General features: G+C 35.7%; 4 protein-coding genes across 5 annotated transcripts; 1 reads left to right on the top strand and 3 right to left on the bottom strand.

The window, feature by feature from the left end:
• Nucleotides 1–1197: 1197 nt before the first annotated feature.
• Nucleotides 1198–2224, bottom strand: LOC18020936. The gene is made up of 4 exons (XM_006404292.2): nucleotides 1937–2224; nucleotides 1769–1832; nucleotides 1589–1685; nucleotides 1198–1489 (listed from the first exon to the last, which is right to left on the bottom strand). Exons 1-4 carry the CDS (start codon nucleotides 2108–2110, stop codon nucleotides 1411–1413), a joined length of 414 nt encoding a protein of 137 aa, XP_006404355.1. The 5' UTR covers nucleotides 2111–2224; the 3' UTR covers nucleotides 1198–1410.
• Nucleotides 2225–2487: 263 nt separating this feature from the next.
• On the bottom strand, nucleotides 2488–4361 carry LOC18020937 (transcription factor bHLH47). The gene is made up of 5 exons (XM_006404293.2): nucleotides 4183–4361; nucleotides 3742–3828; nucleotides 3502–3605; nucleotides 3196–3323; nucleotides 2488–3080 (listed from the first exon to the last, which is right to left on the bottom strand). Exons 2-5 carry the CDS (start codon nucleotides 3798–3800, stop codon nucleotides 2649–2651), a joined length of 723 nt encoding a protein of 240 aa, XP_006404356.1. The 5' UTR covers nucleotides 3801–3828; nucleotides 4183–4361; the 3' UTR covers nucleotides 2488–2648.
• A 1523-nt stretch (nucleotides 4362–5884) lies between these two features.
• On the top strand, nucleotides 5885–8629 carry LOC18020938 (phosphatidate cytidylyltransferase, mitochondrial). Of its 2 annotated transcripts, XM_006404294.2 has the most exons (11): nucleotides 5885–6050; nucleotides 6455–6667; nucleotides 6737–6793; nucleotides 6895–6957; nucleotides 7041–7109; nucleotides 7290–7382; nucleotides 7450–7554; nucleotides 7635–7712; nucleotides 7840–7968; nucleotides 8079–8184; nucleotides 8286–8629. In XM_006404294.2, the coding sequence occupies exons 2-11, from the start codon at nucleotides 6560–6562 to the stop codon at nucleotides 8474–8476; spliced, it is 999 nt and encodes a 332-aa protein (XP_006404357.1). In that variant the 5' UTR covers nucleotides 5885–6050; nucleotides 6455–6559; the 3' UTR covers nucleotides 8477–8629. The 2 variants fall into 2 exon arrangements, with proteins under 2 accessions (XP_006404357.1, XP_024013608.1); XM_024157840.1 differs by lacking the exon at nucleotides 5885–6050 and having other exon boundaries at nucleotides 6504–6667; nucleotides 7280–7382.
• Nucleotides 8630–14866: 6237 nt separating this feature from the next.
• Nucleotides 14867–16910, bottom strand: LOC18020939 (transcription factor TCP14). Its single transcript, XM_006404295.2, has one exon. It carries the CDS (start codon nucleotides 16685–16687, stop codon nucleotides 15227–15229), a length of 1461 nt encoding a protein of 486 aa, XP_006404358.1. The 5' UTR covers nucleotides 16688–16910; the 3' UTR covers nucleotides 14867–15226.
• Between the last annotated feature and the right edge of the window lie 453 nt (nucleotides 16911–17363).

Genomic DNA, 17363 nt, shown 5'->3' on the forward strand with positions numbered 1-17363 from the left:
TGTCTCTTACATGTGTCTATATATTTTTTTTTTATATTTTGTTTTAGGTAATAAATCTATTAGAACCGGTATTTAGAGACATAATCACTATATATGTGCAGAATATGTACAAAAATTTAAACTTTTCAGTCTTGGGACCTGTATAATTGGACGAGCTTTTTCAAAACCAGATCTAAGAAGAATATTGAAATTCAAAAATATTACAACATCGTTGAATATTTTATCAAGCTGTCATGACTAGGAATAGAGGTTAGAAAGATATTTGAATTAATTCTCAATCTCGAGACACTAGGCTTCATTCTAGTAAGATGAAAGTTTTAGCAGATAGTTTAGTTGAATTTTCAAACCTCATAACACCATTTGAAATTTTGAACACCATTTGAATAAGTAGTTGTTCCTCCATCGATTGGCAGATTAGTGAGAAAATAAACACAGAATATATAAAAAAGGCAGTTGGGGCATACATGATTTTGACTAATTTTAGGCATAGTCACAAAAACTATCTTATGAACGTTTTGTTTATCAAATTTGGTAAAGAAGAGTGCTTGGGCTAAATCAAAAGCACAGTTACCACTTATTGTTTGCATTCGATATAATCTACGTATTAAAATGAACCAAATATTATTTTCTTTTCTTTTTGTGTATCACTTATGTTGTACATAAAATGATAATGCAGAAATGGATGCTCACATAGCTTGTACAGAAGAGGACCTATTTTTTCCCAACAACTGGTATCTGTTTCAGTGCACAACGATTCTTATGAAATTCTTCTAAAAATCTGAATGATAGACACATATGGATCAAGAAAAAAAAACAGACATTAAGATTGGTAGGTTAAATAATATATCATACAAGGTATGGTGTAATAGTAAATACCTACAGATATGTATTGATACACCACTCCAAACATTACTAGTATGACCACAATCCAAGAGTAAAACCAAAAAAAGCATCCAAAACAAGTTGAGAAATGGTGGAAGTATTTCATCTCGAATTATACACTTTATCATTGGGTTAGTTACTACTTACTAGGAGATCCTAAACGCTCTGGTAATCCAATATCAAGGTCAAACTTGAAACTAATTCTTCCCCAAACCATTTCGTTTTCTCCATCTAAAATCTAATTGATAAATTATTATTTCAAGCCACCAACTACGACTTCCATTGGGTTGAAATATCTAAAAAGAATTCAATTTGAAGAAGATAAATTGAAGAGAATAACATAAATATAGAAATGTGAGAGGTATTTAAGAAACAACAATACAATACAAGATGGTGTGCAAATAACAAAAAGTAATACATGTTGGTTTAGAAGAGCATTTATAGAGAAAAAGACTACTTCTGAGGTTTACAAAGAGTGTTTTTGAGTGATAATATCACAAGATCCCATTTTGGAGAAGCTTTTCTCTATTACTCATCGAAGGTGCTCAAGAAACCACCAATGAAACCAGCTCCATTGCAGTCCCCACACAACACCTCCTTCTTACCTCTGGCCACAAGAAATTAAAACTAGAAATGAGTTTTTTGTGTTTTGGAGAAGGAAGAAGAAGAAGAAGAACAACAATAAAAGAGGAAAGATGTTGCAAACCTGCAAAGCCAACAGAGCGCACCAGCTTTAAACTGCCCATTAAAATGATCAATCAAATTCACACCACCTCCTTTGCATTGAGAACATGCCACACAACCTTTGAAAACATTTTAAAAACAAAATCTTTGTCAAATTACTACAAATTCAGTTGTACAAACTAAAGAGATTATAAGCATTTACCGTTGCCTTCACAATTTTGACAAAGTATGCTGTTCGTTTTAGGTGTCTGAGTACCGTTTGTGGCCTATTGTTAGATTCCAAAAGATGAGATTTTTAGTTATGAAATGTTGAATTGGAGTAAGAACACTTGGTAAGAAAGGAACAGAGTATTGTGAAAAGAAATCTAACCTGAATCTCAAAACTTTTGGATTTCGAAGTCTGATGCAACACTTCTCTCTTCGGAGCCAAAGACGAGTTCTTATTATCACCAATTAAGAAGAAGCGAGTAGTTTTAGGGTTTTTGCTGGGAGATTGGAGGCAAAAGGTAGGAGGAGAAGCGAAGAAGCAGAGTGAATTCGCCATTTTTTTTTATTTTCTGATTCTTCTTACCCACTCGATAGCAGATAAGATGCTGCTCTCTATCTCCCCACTCTGTTTTTTTTGGTTTTTGTGTCTTTTACCAAAATACCATTTTCTTTACCCGCTTTAACCAATCCAAACCGGAACTAATTATTATATACCGGTTTTGTTGGGCTATATGTCTTGTGTGGATATCTTAGGGCGGTAAAAGACCCAACACAATGGCCTAGAAATCTAGAATAATGTCTCTCACAATAGAGATCTTAGGAAGAAGAAATGGAGCCTTAAAACCAGTGTTTAAGTTCATTTGTAGACAAGGAAATATGTGTATTGAATCCTTGGCAAGGAAGATCATTAGTTATTTACTAAGCTGTTTTAGATTCATGTATCCAACCATTGGTTAAATACTTAAATCCAATGGTGGAGAAAGAGAAACAGCTCTTTGTTTAAGTATTTAAGTTAATGAAGGTTTGATTTGAGGTTCAAACAAAAAAAGAGAAGCGCTAAACGTTTTAAAGGCGGTTTATAGTAAAACACAGGCCTAGAATCCAGGACCGTCACTGTATCCAAGTAGCCGAGAAGGCCACGAGTCACCTGCGCTAGCATACCTTGGACACGGCTTGCTCACATTTGAGCTACTATACATCATTGGCGCTTGTGTCTGCACACGCCCTGTCATGTCTGAAGTATCTTGTGTCTGTAGATCGGGTGGCAAAGGAAGGACAAGAACTGTGGCACCAGGAGGAGTTGCAGCAGATTGTTGAAAGCCGGCGCCTTGGAAAATTGGAAGTCCTGGAAACTGAGATGCGAGTTCGGGATGTTGTTGATAGTGATGATGGTACTCAGGTGCAGGAGAGGTGTTCAAGTCGGGTTTAGACTGATTCGCTCTTGCTTCTATCTCGTTTTGTAGTCTAGAGATCTCAGTCTCAAGCACTGATGTTTCTTCCTTCAGCTCATTCTTCTCTGTGGTTACCTACACACAGTTTCCATCACAGAGACTATTAAAACTATTGAGACAAACATCTTGAAGAATCATTGTTTAAAGCAATGAATCAAGGTTACTATAAGAAGAGAACAAGAGGGCTTACGTAGTTAGATTCAGAGAGGAGAGAAGTGTGCTCCTTTCTAAGGGACTCAATCTGACCAAACACGTCTTTCAAGAATCGAGTAGCTTCGCAAAGAATGGAGGCTTTACCACTGTTCTGCTGATTCAGTTCTGAGAAAAAAGAAAACTTTCCTGGTTAGAGATATCACAAACAGTAACACCATCTTATTCACAATTTGACCAGTCAGATTTCACTAACATTTCTATTTGCACAATTAGAGCCCAACACAAGTAATTGTTCATTCAAATCTATGGAAACAAACTTGGATTGCAAAGATGTGAAATTTACCAAGTGTATCTGCTAATTCGATGAAAAGCTCATTCAAATGCTCGCGTTTAAGCCTCTCCCGAACAGCCTTGTTAATCCTTTTGGGTACTTTACCTTTTCTAGACCTGTTGTAGCCAAAGATCCAAAGATGAACAATTTTATACACGAATATACACACACAAAAAAACCCATTTTCTTTTTTTTTTATCGGATGTCCCCGAAGGGACAAAAAACCCATTTTCTATCTCAGAAAATTCTCACCTTTCATCTACAGAAGCATTCGCTTCATCAGTCGATGTGGAAGGAGTTTTCGACCCCATCTTCTTGCTTTATTCTCTGTCAAGTCACCTGGAATTTAAAGAGAAAGGTGACTGATTTAAAAACAACCCAAATTGATGATTCTACTCTTATAATGAATGAAACTGACAATTCAATTAACCCCTAATGTCAAAACACAAAACCCACCAAGAAACTTTGGGAGCAGAAAAACAAAAACTTAAAAAAAAAAAAAAAAACATAATGGTTGGTCGTGTGATTTTGATTCCTCAAAAACTTAAAAGGTTCTGTTAGATCCTCACTTTATCACCATATTCTTTGTCAAATAAAAAAACAGTGATGAATTACTACACAAACAAAATACGGCTAACTTCTTCAAAAACGAAAGCTTTAAATCGAAACAAGTCAGAGAAATGAGAAATCTACCTCTCTCAGGCCAAGGCGGGAAGATATTTCCTTCAACACTGGTGATATTTTCTATCGGAAATTGTTTGAAGATCAGAGTTATTGTTTCTCTAAAAGCTACGAGAGATTCAGAGAGGGATTTGATAAATTGAGGAGTGAAATTGGAAGGAAACAACACCAAAAAAAGGATAAAAATGAAAAGAAGAGAGGAGGGCGTGTGGAGGCGCGTGGAGAGCATAGAGGAAGTGGTGCGTGTAAATGGGACACGTGAGCTCGACATGCGCCTTTCGCTTTTCCACTTTCGTCGTCTTCTATTACGTTGCGTGCCACTAAGCTCATCGATTATTTACACGTCATTCTAATCTTACATTAAAAAAAATAATAATAATAATAATCGAGTGGAGTGATTTTGATTATTCAGGTAAAGTTGAGTGTACCATTTTTAACCCTTTTTTTGTCGTCGAGTGTACCTTTTCTAACCATTTATGAAATTTCTACCGATTGTATAAAAATCTTTAGAATAAAAAACTGTAAGTACACAGAAAATTAGAATTCGTTCCAAAAAAAAAACATTTATGGCCGGTTTTTGACTTTTAAGTTTTAACGGAGAGGCGTGTGGGGGTCCACCTGATGGATTACGAAGGCATGAAAATGGTCCGTCTAGAGTTGATGACGTCCGTCTTCCGCCGCGGCTGGCGTGTGCCTCCCACAAACTCTTGTTGATTTATTTATTTATTTTATGGTCCATATATATCCTTACCATTTAAAAATTTATATTTATATTTATATTTTAGATATCTATCTATCTATATATTCATTTGTATAGTGATTTGCTTATGTGTCGTGCTCATAACGAATTTAACAGATTTTTGTTTACTATCAACTTCAGAGAGAGTTTCGGCAGTAAAATGATCAATTAACCCCAATTTGCAATTACATATCATTTTTTAATTGGTTAATATGTAATAATGTGTAAAAAAAAAAACTTAAAATAAATCAGTTTAAATTATTATGGTTTAATGTTTAATTTCGTAATCAATCAAACCATTTTTAAAATTATATAAAACTAAAATTTAGAAAATTTTTAACATAAACCTTTTTTTTAAAACAAAAAATAGAATCTATATCTCTAATAGAATGGTATATAAAGCTCATTGATCATTTTTAAAAAATTAGATCTAGGTTAGTGTTTTTGATAACTATGATATATAGGTTAGTGTTTACCATTTTTTATATTTCCGAAATTTAGGAAAAAAAATTTAACAAAAATGTTAAAAGAAACAAAAAATAGAATCTATTTAAAAATTAATGGATAGTCGTTTCAAAAAAAAAAATCAAAAATTAAAAAATATGTATATATATAATAAAAAATTTAAATATATATATATATATCTAACTAATAGAATATCGTTTTAAAAAAAAAATCATATCTAACTAATGGAATTCATTTATTACCGATTGGTTTTAAAAGTCCAGAAAACTTAATAAAATAAAATTGAAATTCATTTTTGTTTTGAATGTGTTTTGTGACTTTTGTCCAGCTTTTGAAAACAAAATTCCGAGGGCGATGTTGTAATAATTTTTTTTACTAGTACACCGAGATAGTAAATAGTGCTCCGTCAGGAGTAATACAGTGTATTTACTACGATGTCACGTGACATATTTACCTAAAACGAAGTCGTTTTTCTTATCACTACCCAATTCGAATCTGACGAAACTGAACCCTAAAATTCTGGCAAAATCGATTTCTTCTTACTTAGCTTCCTCGACATCGAATTTATCAGAATCGCTGCCGCTTTGTACTTCGCCGCCGGAGCCGTCGTTTTTTTTCTTCTTCTTCTGAGCATATCAAAGAACACGAATTCGAGCTCAGTGATAAGTCGTAACTGGTAATGTTAGTTTACAAGCTACTTCTCTATATCTCGATATTTAGAATCGAGACCCTCTGCTTTTGATGTGATTTTTTTTTCTATTATATTTGACTGTGTACACCACTTGTTCGATCATTTGCCTCTAAGAACTAATTAACTTTTTGAAAAAATCTGTGAATTGATTATGCATAATCGCAACTGTATTTGGAGGTTCATGTTTTTGATGGATTTTGGGAAGCAATCATAAGCACTAACAAAATTAGGTTCAGAAGATTCTGATTAATATGTGATTTTATGCTATGATCGTTATAATTTCATATGTAATCGATTGTTTATTGCACCTACATCTCTAGAACTAATGGTAGAAGAAGATTGGCATTAGTCAAAGTCTGAGTTTTTTTCTTCGTTTTAATTCTGTTCAGCAATGATGATGATCATGTGATGGTTCTTGCTGTCCTGAGCCAGTAAGTTCGCGGCGAAACAGAAAGTAGACGCATTTCATTTTATTACAAGCTTCCTCTGTCGGAATGGAAACTACTCAAAGAGATGAGCTTGCAAACTTCTTAAATGTTCTTCCCCCTGTGGATTTCTGTTGTGTTTATGGTTCGACGTTGCACCCAAATAACCAAGATAAGGTATTTATCTTCTCTTGGAACTCTGTGTGATAAGCTTTCCTGTTTCTGATGCGACCTTTGCTCTTGCAGTCTAAAATGGTGGACTATATCCTTGGAGTCTCTGATCCCATGCAATGGCACTCTGAGGTGAGTCTCTGAAGAGAGCTGACAAAACTTTTATTATAAATCGTTGGATTAGAAGCTATGTAATCCCATGGATCCTAATTGTTGTCATTATGTGAATCAAGAATCTGAAAATGAATTCAGATCACTATGCTTCATGGATGGTTCACCTTGGTGGAGCCAGGCTGGTATATTTCTCTCTATATCACATACTCTTGCATTGCTTATACAGCTTAAACACTAAACACACACTTTCTCTTTCCTAGAACAGATTACGAATGTTGCAGATAAAGTAGGAGTTGGAGTTCACTTCAATCCATTTGTCAATTGGAACGACAGGGTAAGAGCTATCCCAAGAATCTGTAGGATTTTCAAAACATAATGAACAATCCAGTTTTGGTAATCCACGCTTGTATTTCTATATCTCATATGTTTACATTATGCTCAGGTTGTTCATATTTTATGTAATTTTAAGCCATTTTTCTTGCATGATTTACTTTCTCTGTGAAGCTCTTTGCAGAAGCTAAAGTATGGGGTTGTTCGGATGCATGAACTAGTACAGGACATACTGGACTGGGACAGATTCTACTTGAGTGGCCGTTTACAAAAACCGGTACGTCAGTTGCTTGGTCTTCTTACTGATAGCCGTGGATCATGAGATGTTTTACCTTTGGTTGCAGGTTCATTTACTTGTTGATAATCTGGACATAGAAGATGTGAATTCCGTTAATAAGAAAGCCGCAGTAGCTGCAGCCCTTCTTCTCTTGCCATCAAAATTCACCGAGGTTAGGTTTTTGTTCAATGCTTATAAATTTTGAAGTTTTATGAGACTGTACACTATATATCTCACAGAACTCTTACGCAGGAAGATCTATACGCCAAAATATGCAGCCTTTCTTACATGGGTGACTTGCGCATGTTGTTTGCAGAGGACACTAATAAGGTGAGAGAACCCTGTCCTGTTCTTGAGTACATCACATAGCGAAAATTATTATCAGAACATGTAAATTACTTACTTTTTGGGGATGAAAAGATTTCTGATCCATAAGTTCGACTCCTATGCCTTTTAGGTGAACAAGATTGTAAAGGGACAATTTGATCTTTTCCAGTCAATGTATAAGCCCTTTCTTGAAGAGTGTGAAACCAAAAACTTGCTGAGATCCTCATCTACTGAAGCTAGTCAAGCTAAATTAGTTCAGGTAGACACTGTTTATATAGCTCCATGGATATATATATATATATTGGCTGAATCTTGAGATTCTTTGAGTCATTGTTCTGATATTGATCCTTAACCAACTTGTGGGGACAGGACTCTAGCCTCTCAGCATCACGCTCTCTGGTCTCTTCTCTTCCCGCTTCAGTAAGAAGCCAAATGGGGAAGTTACTTGGGGAGAAGAAAATCTTGAGTGAGACCGGTATCAACTCTGATCTCTCTCGTTCTCTTTCTCTCTCAAGTTATATGAGGATCCTATAAAAGGAAACTGAGGGATGGTTGAACTGGTATATATATGTATAGGTAGAGTATTGGGAGAAGTTTGTATAGGCTCAAGAGAAGAAGCAGCGAAATGTATGGAGAAGGTAATGAAGCGAAGGGTAATGGTCTCAAGCGCAAGACAAGCTGTGTCGGGTTTCTTGGCTGCTGGAGCTATCAATGCAACTTTGTATCTTTCTCAGAAAATGCGCAAAGCTTGGAATTCTCGGTCATGACTTTGCCAAAAACTCCCCACGATAGTCTAGATGAACAAGTTGAAGAAAGTAGATCTTGCCAGCAAATGTTGATCATTCTTTCTTTTTTTTCTTCTTTTTTCGTTACTATGTCTTCCGATGATCTATAGAAGCAAATAAAAAAATCTCTTTGAAGCTAGCGTTGCTAATTTTAAAAATTTTCATAGAAGTTTTGTATTCAGACTTTTATCAGGAAACGTTTTAGAAGTTTGTAATTTACGTACTTCTTAATTAGTTTGTTATAATATAATTTTGTAGTAGATTGTCTATGTTTAGGAGTTCATAGAAAATGTATAGATAATTTTTTTTTCTATATGATTTTTATTGATAAATGCATTTTAGTCTGTCTTGTGATATTTTGTATGGGAAGTTTTGGGTCCTATACAACGAATATCCAAGTGGTTTATGTTTCACTATATCAATATCAACTAATACAAGTTTTTAGTATATAGAATGCGATCTATATTGATCAAATTTGCTACTACAAGTGTAGTTAATCCAGTCACGAACCCGATTATATATAGTTACTGGGAATCGACTTTCCAATTTTTCTTTTTGTTTTTTACTGTAGCCAAATATTCATGTTGTGTCCTCAGCTCTTTATTTTAGGAATCCTCACGGCTCAAATCTGGGATTCATGACATCACATAGGCTGGGCGTTCGGTTTTTCGGTTCGGGTTCGGTTGGATTTTTCGGTTATCGGTTATTTCGGTAATTGAATTTTAGCACCCATATGAAAACCGATATAATTTCGGATTTTTTCGGTTCGGATTTTGCCGGTTTCGGATCGGTATGGATGCTTGATTTTGAATCCGATTTTCAACCGAAAATTAACGGTTATCCGAATTTAACCAAAAAAACCGATTAACCCCGAAAATTATCGGTTATTTGAAACCAAATTATCCGTTCATAACCATTTTAACCCGAAAGATACAAAAAAAACCAAGTACAACAGCAAAAACTTTAACCAAAAAGAGAAAAAAAATGACAAATGAAAGCACATATGTAAGTTCAAACTTCAAACTTCAAAGTTTCAACATCCAAATTCCAAAATCCAAAGTTCCAAACACAAATGACAAATCCATTATTCCAAACTCTAAATAAAAAGATAGAAAGTTGCATAAGCAAACAACCAATCAACCAAAGTTCAGATTTCTAAAATGAAAATAAGATAGAGATAAAGTAGCATAAGAGAACGGAACCAAAAGCATTCGCCGAAGAGAAAGAACCGAAGAACATAAGCATCCACATTTTGCAGCTTGATGAAGAAGAACCTTGTAGTCTGAAACTTAAACGATGCATTTTGTAAGTCATAACTCATATTCTCATAAGAATTGAGAAATGAGAACTGATAAGTGATACCTTTTACCGTAGAAGACATCAAAATCCTCTAACTCCAAGAGTTGTTTCCACTTTCCACTATTTGTTATGAAACTCTACAACAAACACGAAAACATATAGTGATTAGTGATTACTGATTAGTGAATATTGAATAACAAGTTGTCAAGTACAAAACCCACTATATTTAGTCATTTACCTTTTTGATTTCATCTTGTATTTCGATCTCTGCCATCAGTTGCTTAGTAGTTGTAACTGAACCCTTTTCAGTTAAATGTATAGAGCATTTAAGCCACTGCTCTGTGCACATAAGCACCTCAATCATATAATGTGTAAGACAACTTTTATATGGATCAAGAATACGACCACTTGTGCTAAAAGCGGATTCAGATGCAACAGATGTCACCTGCATTGCTAGCACGTCTCTAGCTATCTCAGACAGAATAGGATACTTCACAGCATTGCGATGCCACCAGCCTAACACACTCCACTCTGTTCCCTTCATAACCATAGGATTCTCAACCTTCTCTTTCAAATAAAGCTCAAGCTCATCACTAGCATCCTGAATCCCATTTTCATTAACCATTTCTCTGTAAAGATTGTCGATTCTTTCATACCCACCACTACAAGTTTCTTCATCTAAATCCACCTCAAACTGATCTTGATCACTCTGAGATGATGGGCCAGCTGAATGAGACTGAGACGCACCAGTAGAACTAGTCTCGGGTTTGCTTAAAACAGAAGTATACTCCTTAAAAAGATTCTCTAACACTTTTGTGACTGATTTTTGAAGCTTAATGCTTTCTGCACTACCCTTTCCGTAGACCATCTCAAAACACATCACAGCAAAATGCATTTTTTTCCTAGGATCAAGCACACTAGCAATAATCAACAGCCGGTTAATTTTCTTCAGACCTGCCCAATACTTGTCAAACTTTTGCCTCATTGCAACTGCCTTCGTTTGCAAAGTAGAATCCGACTCCTTACACGAGTTAATGAGATTCTTCTCAATAGTACAAATCTCATTATACCAATAGCATGCATTAACCCGATTAGAAGCAGAAACCACCAGTGTAGATTCATAAAAAATTTTGAGAAACTTTACCAACCTGGAAACCGCATCCCAATCAGTGTCACACGGAGGGCCAACCCTTTTTTGTCCGTCTTCATTCTCAGCAAAGTGATCAACGTACAACTTATCTTCAAGCTGCATCTTATCGACTGCCACCCTAAACTTCATAGCTCTTGTTAACATCAGATATGTGTTGTTCCAACGAGTTTTAACATCTAAACTCAAGCTACCTCTGCTCATCTTACCACTGTCAACTTTCAGCTCAAAAGACTGTAATCGAGCAGAAGAGCTTCTCACATAGGCCACACCATTACGAATAGCAGAAATATTCTCATCCACGGCTTGCATACCATCTTGTGCAACTAAATTGATGATATGAGCTGCACACCTCATGTGCATGAACTCACCACCTAAAACCAAAGCATTTTCTCCCACCTTTTTGAATTCGTCCTTGAACTCCCTGAGACCTGAGTTGTTAGCCGTAGCATTATCCACTGTGATGGTAAAGATCTTCTTTATATTCCACTCAGCCAAGCAATCGAGAAGACATGTTGCTATAGTCTTCCCTTTGTGATCCGAGACATACTTAAACCCGATTATAAGCTTTCGCAAACACCAATTTGCATCAATGAAATGAGCAGTTACGACCATGTAGCTGTTACCTGTGTTTGGAGCAACCCAGATATCAGTGGTTAGAGAGACCCTTCTATTGCCAATCATCTTCTTCATTTCTTCTTTCTTCCTCACATACATTGCAACTAAATCCTTTGTTGTTGTCCGTCTTGATTGAGGATTGTGAAGCTTCACCTTTTGGCAGAAATGTCTCCACGCTAGACTCTCAACAAATGATAGAGGCAGCTCTCCCAAAACAAGTAGTTCATTAGTAGCCTCATGAAAAACATCTTCAGAAACTTTACCAAACTTAACAGTACCTTCTCTGCCCTCTCGTTGCAAAACAGCCTGGTTTTTTTGCACTTCCTGCCACACCGTGAACTGCTTACACTTTTCCAGATGGTTCTTCAAATTGGTTGTACCATTAACCGATGGGCAGCTAAATTCCCTTCCACAGTAGTGACATTTGCAGCGATCATGGTCATTCTCAAGCCTTGTGTAGTGATCCCATACGAATGATCTTGTGCAAAGCTGCTTCTTGGGTTTAGATGATGCTTCACTTCCCCGTGGATTGTTTTTGGCTTTTCTTTTTCCAGGTTGTGCAGTGGCGTCGTCGGCATCAGCAGCCACCGTTTCTGCGCCTTTGTGTGTATTTGTGTCATCCGGAAATGCAGAAGAATCCATCTGCCAAATAAAAATTTGAAAACAGCAATAAGAAAACGAAATCAGATGAAGACATGAAGTGAAGAAATGATGTCTGCTTACTATAATCGAGTCTGTTAACTAAATCGAAAATAGAAACGAAATTAAACGAAATACATACCTGAGAATGCGAGTGAATGCCTGAATTTTCAGAAGGAGGATTATCATTTTGCAGAGAAGAGGCGAGTGGATTGAGTATGGTTTTTAGGGCTTCCAGTTTTGCGGCTTGATTAAATCGCTTAAGAAGGGGAATACGATAAGGTTGAATCGATATTGACGCTTCGAGAATCGAGTGAATTTAGGATGTTTTGAACAGAATTTGGGAAAAAATGAATCTCAGAATCTCGAAGTGAAAATGAGATATGGGAAGAAGATCGGATTCGGATATGTTTTCGGATATCGGGTTTTATCCGAACCGACTCAATAACCGAAAATTCTAAAAAAACAAACCCGATCGGTTATATCCACAAAACCAAATGTAAACCGAAGTGCTTTTTATCGGATCATATCGGTTCGGGTTTTCGGATTCGGGTAAAAAGCCCAGGCCTAACATCACATGTAAAAAAATAAATAACACTCATTTTTAAGATTAAAACTTCACGGATCAAGGTCTGAATTTATTATTAAGTCATATGTCAAAAACAAAAAAATAATAATATTCAACAGTTAAAGCATTTATATATATACTTCAAATGTGTATATTTATAAAAAAATAATAATAATAATAATCAAAACACATGTATGAGATTTTGATATTTATAAAAAACAACCCCGTGACTAGTTGAAGGTTGACACTATTAATCGTACATTGCTAACTTTAATGTAATTTTTACTACGGGGGACCAATTTTTCACGTTTTCCGTACGATAGCATTCGATTCTCTATACCCATGTGCTCTAGAACTTACCCCAACAATACGATTTTTACTTGTTTGAATCTCTGTTCTTATAATCAGAGCCGGCCTTGAGCCCAAGCAAAGTAAGTTCATGCTTGCAGCCCATATTTTTACGTGAAAATTTTCTAAAACAAAGCAGCCTATTTTTGAAAAAAAAATGTAAAACAATCCATTTTTTGCTCTCTAGCTTGCAGCCCATGCAAAAAATATGAAATTCAGAGTTAGCTATGCTTATAACTAGTTGACTAGTTGTGTTGAATTTAATTGGTTTGTAGATATAAGTTGTCAGAAATTTATCAAAAATGGTTCGGAAATTAATAATGTGCTTTAACAGTTATTTTAACATTTATGATTTTTTTTTTTGAATAACATAACTCTATATAGTTAAATCCCATAAATATTTCTAAGAAACTACCATACTATATACACACATAAAAATTGTGGAAAACTAAACAGAAAGATAAGTAAAAATACTTTTTATATGAGAAAAAAAACTTTTGAACGTAACTAACTATCAAATTGCGTAGCTGACTAAACTGTCTAATAACTAGAATGATATCCATTAATCAATTGACGAATATAAAACGTGAAATTTACCCTTGTTATAAAAAAAAATTATATAAAAACGTGAAATTACAATGCGAGAATTTATAAATATAGACAATGTGAAGTTTCCACTGTATAAATAATTTTTTTTGGTCGGCTTTCCACTGTATAAATTAAAAAGAGAAAGAATTTGTGTCAGTGACCAAAAAAAAAATTAAAATAAAATGAACGTTGGTTACGGAGAGATAATCAGATGGAGTCGGGTCCACACGACAATCACTGCACCTGATAACGTTTTGGGTCCCATACCTCTTACAACACTACAGTCCTCATGTCACCACCACAATCAATCTCTTTCTCTCTCTACTTATTATTACATTCAATGATATATTATATAGTCTGAAACTGTGCAATAATACTTATTTTAATTTTGTCTCCCTCTTTAGAAGATCCATGCGTATAGGTTTATCTTCTAGAGTAAATTGCGTTCTAACTATAATATACTCATTTTACAATTAAAAAATATTGCTCGATTAGAGAAAAGTAAAATGTTTGTTTCATACTTTCATACATGTTACGTTTTAGAGGTAAGCAAACACAAAAAGAATAGACTGAAACAATCAATCTTTTATTTGTACCTTGTAAGTTGTAACGTTTGCTAAAAACAAAACGAAAGAAAATTGTAGACCATATTTGATAAGTCTTTCAAACTAGATCAGAGTGCTAAATTAGCCTTGAAATTGAACATCATACACAAAAATCAGATCGATTTTTCAGTGGGGACAAACGACAAAGAAATAAATATAAAACGAAGCATATACTAAAAAAAATACATTTATTATATTTCCTATCATATGAGAATAAGATGAATGGAGAATTTTCTATGTTTTCTGTATCGTTTTTGTTCAACCATGTAAAACAAACGAGACACTTTGGTGTTTCCTATTCGCTTCGAAACAACCACTTTAAGGGCCTAGTGAGAAAGAGATTGGTGGGCCAAGACAAGAAAGAGGCCCATCTCGCTCCTCGATATATTTAATTTCTCAAATCATGACATATTTGTTTCACATTTAAAAATGTGAAGTTGCTAAAAACACAAAGATTGAAGAAACATGTCATACTTTGATAGTCTGATGTACATATTAATGTTTGGGGAACACTTAATTTTTTTTTCTTAATGCATAATTTAATTAGTTTTCATAAGGTATAAAGAAAACCAAGATGATTGAGAATCGAGACAGTGACACTAACAGAAACAAATAAAAAACCATTAAAAAATAATAATGATAAAAAAGTGTCATATTCTCCTCAAAATCCAAAAAACCTGACAGAAAAAATCTCGTGTACTATTTAATCACTCACTCACAAGAAAAACTCAAATTTAAAATCAAAAAGTAAAAAAAAAAAAAATTAAAATTAAAAAAATCTCACGTTCTCACGTATTTTTGTTTTTTACTTAGCAAAAAAAAATTTACTACAGAAAATAAAAAAAAAATTCACGGCGAAACAAAAGTATTACATAGTCGCCGCCGGCGGCGAATCCACCACGATTAAATTGTTCGAGTCACTAATCTTGCGGATCCTCCTCACCGCCTCCAAGTGAATCACTAGCCTGAGATTCGCCGGAAACTTGCCGTCCGTACTGATTTAAACCGGAGAGAATATTATGCTGTTGTTCTTGCTGTTGATGATGATGATGATGATGATGTCTCTGTGTGTTATGATGATCACCACCGTCACTTCTCCCTCCTTCATTATTATCTTCATTGATCTCATGATTACTACTCGTTGCTAGCTGTTGTCCAGTAAGAAACGCCATTGGCGCTGCGAAATTCATGAAATGTAAACCGCTCGAAACCGCACCGCCTTGAACGCCCGAAACGCTACTTCTGTATAACGCAGCAGCCGCTGTATTAATCGAAGGAAACGTCCAAACAGGCTCTCCACCGCCGCCTCCTCCACCGCTACCAACAGAACCTCCTCCTGTTTGGTTGTTATTACCACCACCACCACCAGCCGCAGCCGCAGCCGCAACCATCCAGAAATTTCCTGGAATTTGCGCGGTTGTAGCGGTTGTAGATCCACTGTTGCTAGATTGAAGAGTATAGCCTAAGCCACTGATTTGATCATGTTGGTGTTGTTGATGCAAATCCGACGTCGTTTGGAGTCTTCTTTTCTTCTCTGAGTTTAACTCTTCCGAATCTTGATCTCCTTCTTGTTTGGTCTGACTATGAAAGTTCAAAAACGACGTCGTTGGTGTGAAGTTATCGATTCCAGGGAACAGAGACGACGTCGTTGCACGTCCTTGTAGATGTTGCTGGTGATGATGATGAAACCCACTTCTTTGTTGCTGTTGTTGAAGTAAAGAAGAGGGAGAGAAGATGTTGTTAGGGCTAAAAGTGGAAGCTGCGTTACGGAAATGAGAAGGGAGAGACATGGAGGAGCCTGAAGAACGTAGAGAGATGTTTAGAGAAGTGAAATTCGCCGGAATTGTTCCTGTTCCGGTGGCGGCGATAACGGAAGGCTCTGCTTGTTGGAGAAGCCACTCGATGGTTTCTCCGTCGGATTTATGGCCAAGCTCTCTCGTAAGCTGAAAAACCCTAGCTGCGCATAACGCAGGCATCCTTATCCTCCTCCCTCTTCCGTCTACTTTCGTGTGTCTATCTTTCGTGGACGCTCGTTTCAACGGCGGCTTTTTAGCTGCGGCTGCAACCGCAGATTGATCCTCTTGCGTTGTTGTTTGTAACTCTTTCTGCGTTGGTTGCGTCGTCTTTTGCTGCGGTTGCGGTTGTTGCGATTGCGATTGAGATAGTTGTTGGTGTTGATGAAGGGAGAAGAGAGAGGAGGAGGAGGGGGAAGGTTGTTGTTGTTGTTGATCGTCGGGGTCTCGTTTTCCGAGGAGTTGAAAAGGGAAAGTAGGGCGGTGATGGTGGTGAAGGTGACGGTGGTGATCGTCTCCTCCACCTCCTCCGACGCTGTCTCCACCGTCCATTATGACATTTAGGACAGTAGATGCTGGTTTTTGCATATATAAGTGGGGAACTATTTTTATATTTATGAAATTAGGGTTTTGGTTTTATTTATATGTGATTTTTCTTTGTTGACAAGAGGAAGAAAAATATAGAAAAGATGCTATTGAGTGAGAACGAGAGGATAAGAGAGAGATACGGAATGGGAAGAAAAGCTTAAAGAAAACGAAGATCATGAGTGAGAATTATACTGGTGACTGGTGAGCTTTACAAAACATTTTTATCAATAAATAAAGAACGCAAAGAAAATAATATTAAAACTCTCATTGCATTTTCTCTTTCTTTTTATTTTCCAAACAAAAAACTGTTCATTTCTCCCTTTCTTCTTTAGATATGCTTCATCTCTCGCTCAATAATAATAATAAAAATACTCAGAGAAACGTCAACAATGGGAGTATCATTTATTAGTTGAAGAAAATAAAAGTATGATATAATCAACGCAAAATGGATTGATGCAATTGGCAAATATGTTTTGATCATCTAACCGTAAATTTGAAACTTTCAACGTTAAGTCCAGCTATATATGTGCCAATCAACCCGTTAACTTAATGTCTACTAAATCCTTCTTAGATTTGACACCATAATTTTGTTTTTTTCCAAAATGAATTTGTTATTCTTAGACCATCTCCATCACTAAGCTCTACAAAAAAAGGTTTTTAAAATTAAAATATTATT

The sequence above is a fragment of the Eutrema salsugineum genome, unplaced genomic scaffold (genome assembly GCF_000478725.1).
Source record: "Eutrema salsugineum unplaced genomic scaffold, Eutsalg1_0 scaffold_16, whole genome shotgun sequence".
Classification (NCBI taxonomy): domain Eukaryota; kingdom Viridiplantae; phylum Streptophyta; class Magnoliopsida; order Brassicales; family Brassicaceae; genus Eutrema; species Eutrema salsugineum.

Excerpts from the sequence above, each read along its gene's own strand:
- LOC18020936 (XM_006404292.2), bottom strand. The coding sequence starts at position 2,110 with ATGGCGAATTCACTCTGCTTCTTCGCTTCTCCTCCTACCTTTTGCCTC. Across the intron at positions 1,833-1,936 it reads CCAAAAGTTTTGAGATTCAG|GCCACAAACGGTACTCAGAC; the intron begins GTTAGATTTCTT and ends ATCTAACAATAG. Across the intron at positions 1,490-1,588 it reads GCGCTCTGTTGGCTTTGCAG|AGGTAAGAAGGAGGTGTTGT; the intron begins GTTTGCAACATC and ends TCTTGTGGCCAG.
- LOC18020937 (XM_006404293.2), bottom strand. The coding sequence starts at position 3,800 with ATGGGGTCGAAAACTCCTTCCACATCGACTGATGAAGCGAATGCTTCT. Across the intron at positions 3,606-3,741 it reads AATGCTTCTGTAGATGAAAG|GTCTAGAAAAGGTAAAGTAC; the intron begins GTGAGAATTTTC and ends TGGCTACAACAG. Across the intron at positions 3,324-3,501 it reads CGAATTAGCAGATACACTTG|AACTGAATCAGCAGAACAGT; the intron begins GTAAATTTCACA and ends CTTTTTTCTCAG.
- LOC18020938 (XM_006404294.2), top strand. The coding sequence starts at position 6,560 with ATGGAAACTACTCAAAGAGATGAGCTTGCAAACTTCTTAAATGTTCTT. Across the intron at positions 6,668-6,736 it reads ACCCAAATAACCAAGATAAG|TCTAAAATGGTGGACTATAT; the intron begins GTATTTATCTTC and ends TTGCTCTTGCAG. Across the intron at positions 6,794-6,894 it reads CCATGCAATGGCACTCTGAG|AATCTGAAAATGAATTCAGA; the intron begins GTGAGTCTCTGA and ends ATGTGAATCAAG.
- LOC18020939 (XM_006404295.2), bottom strand. The coding sequence starts at position 16,687 with ATGCAAAAACCAGCATCTACTGTCCTAAATGTCATAATGGACGGTGGA.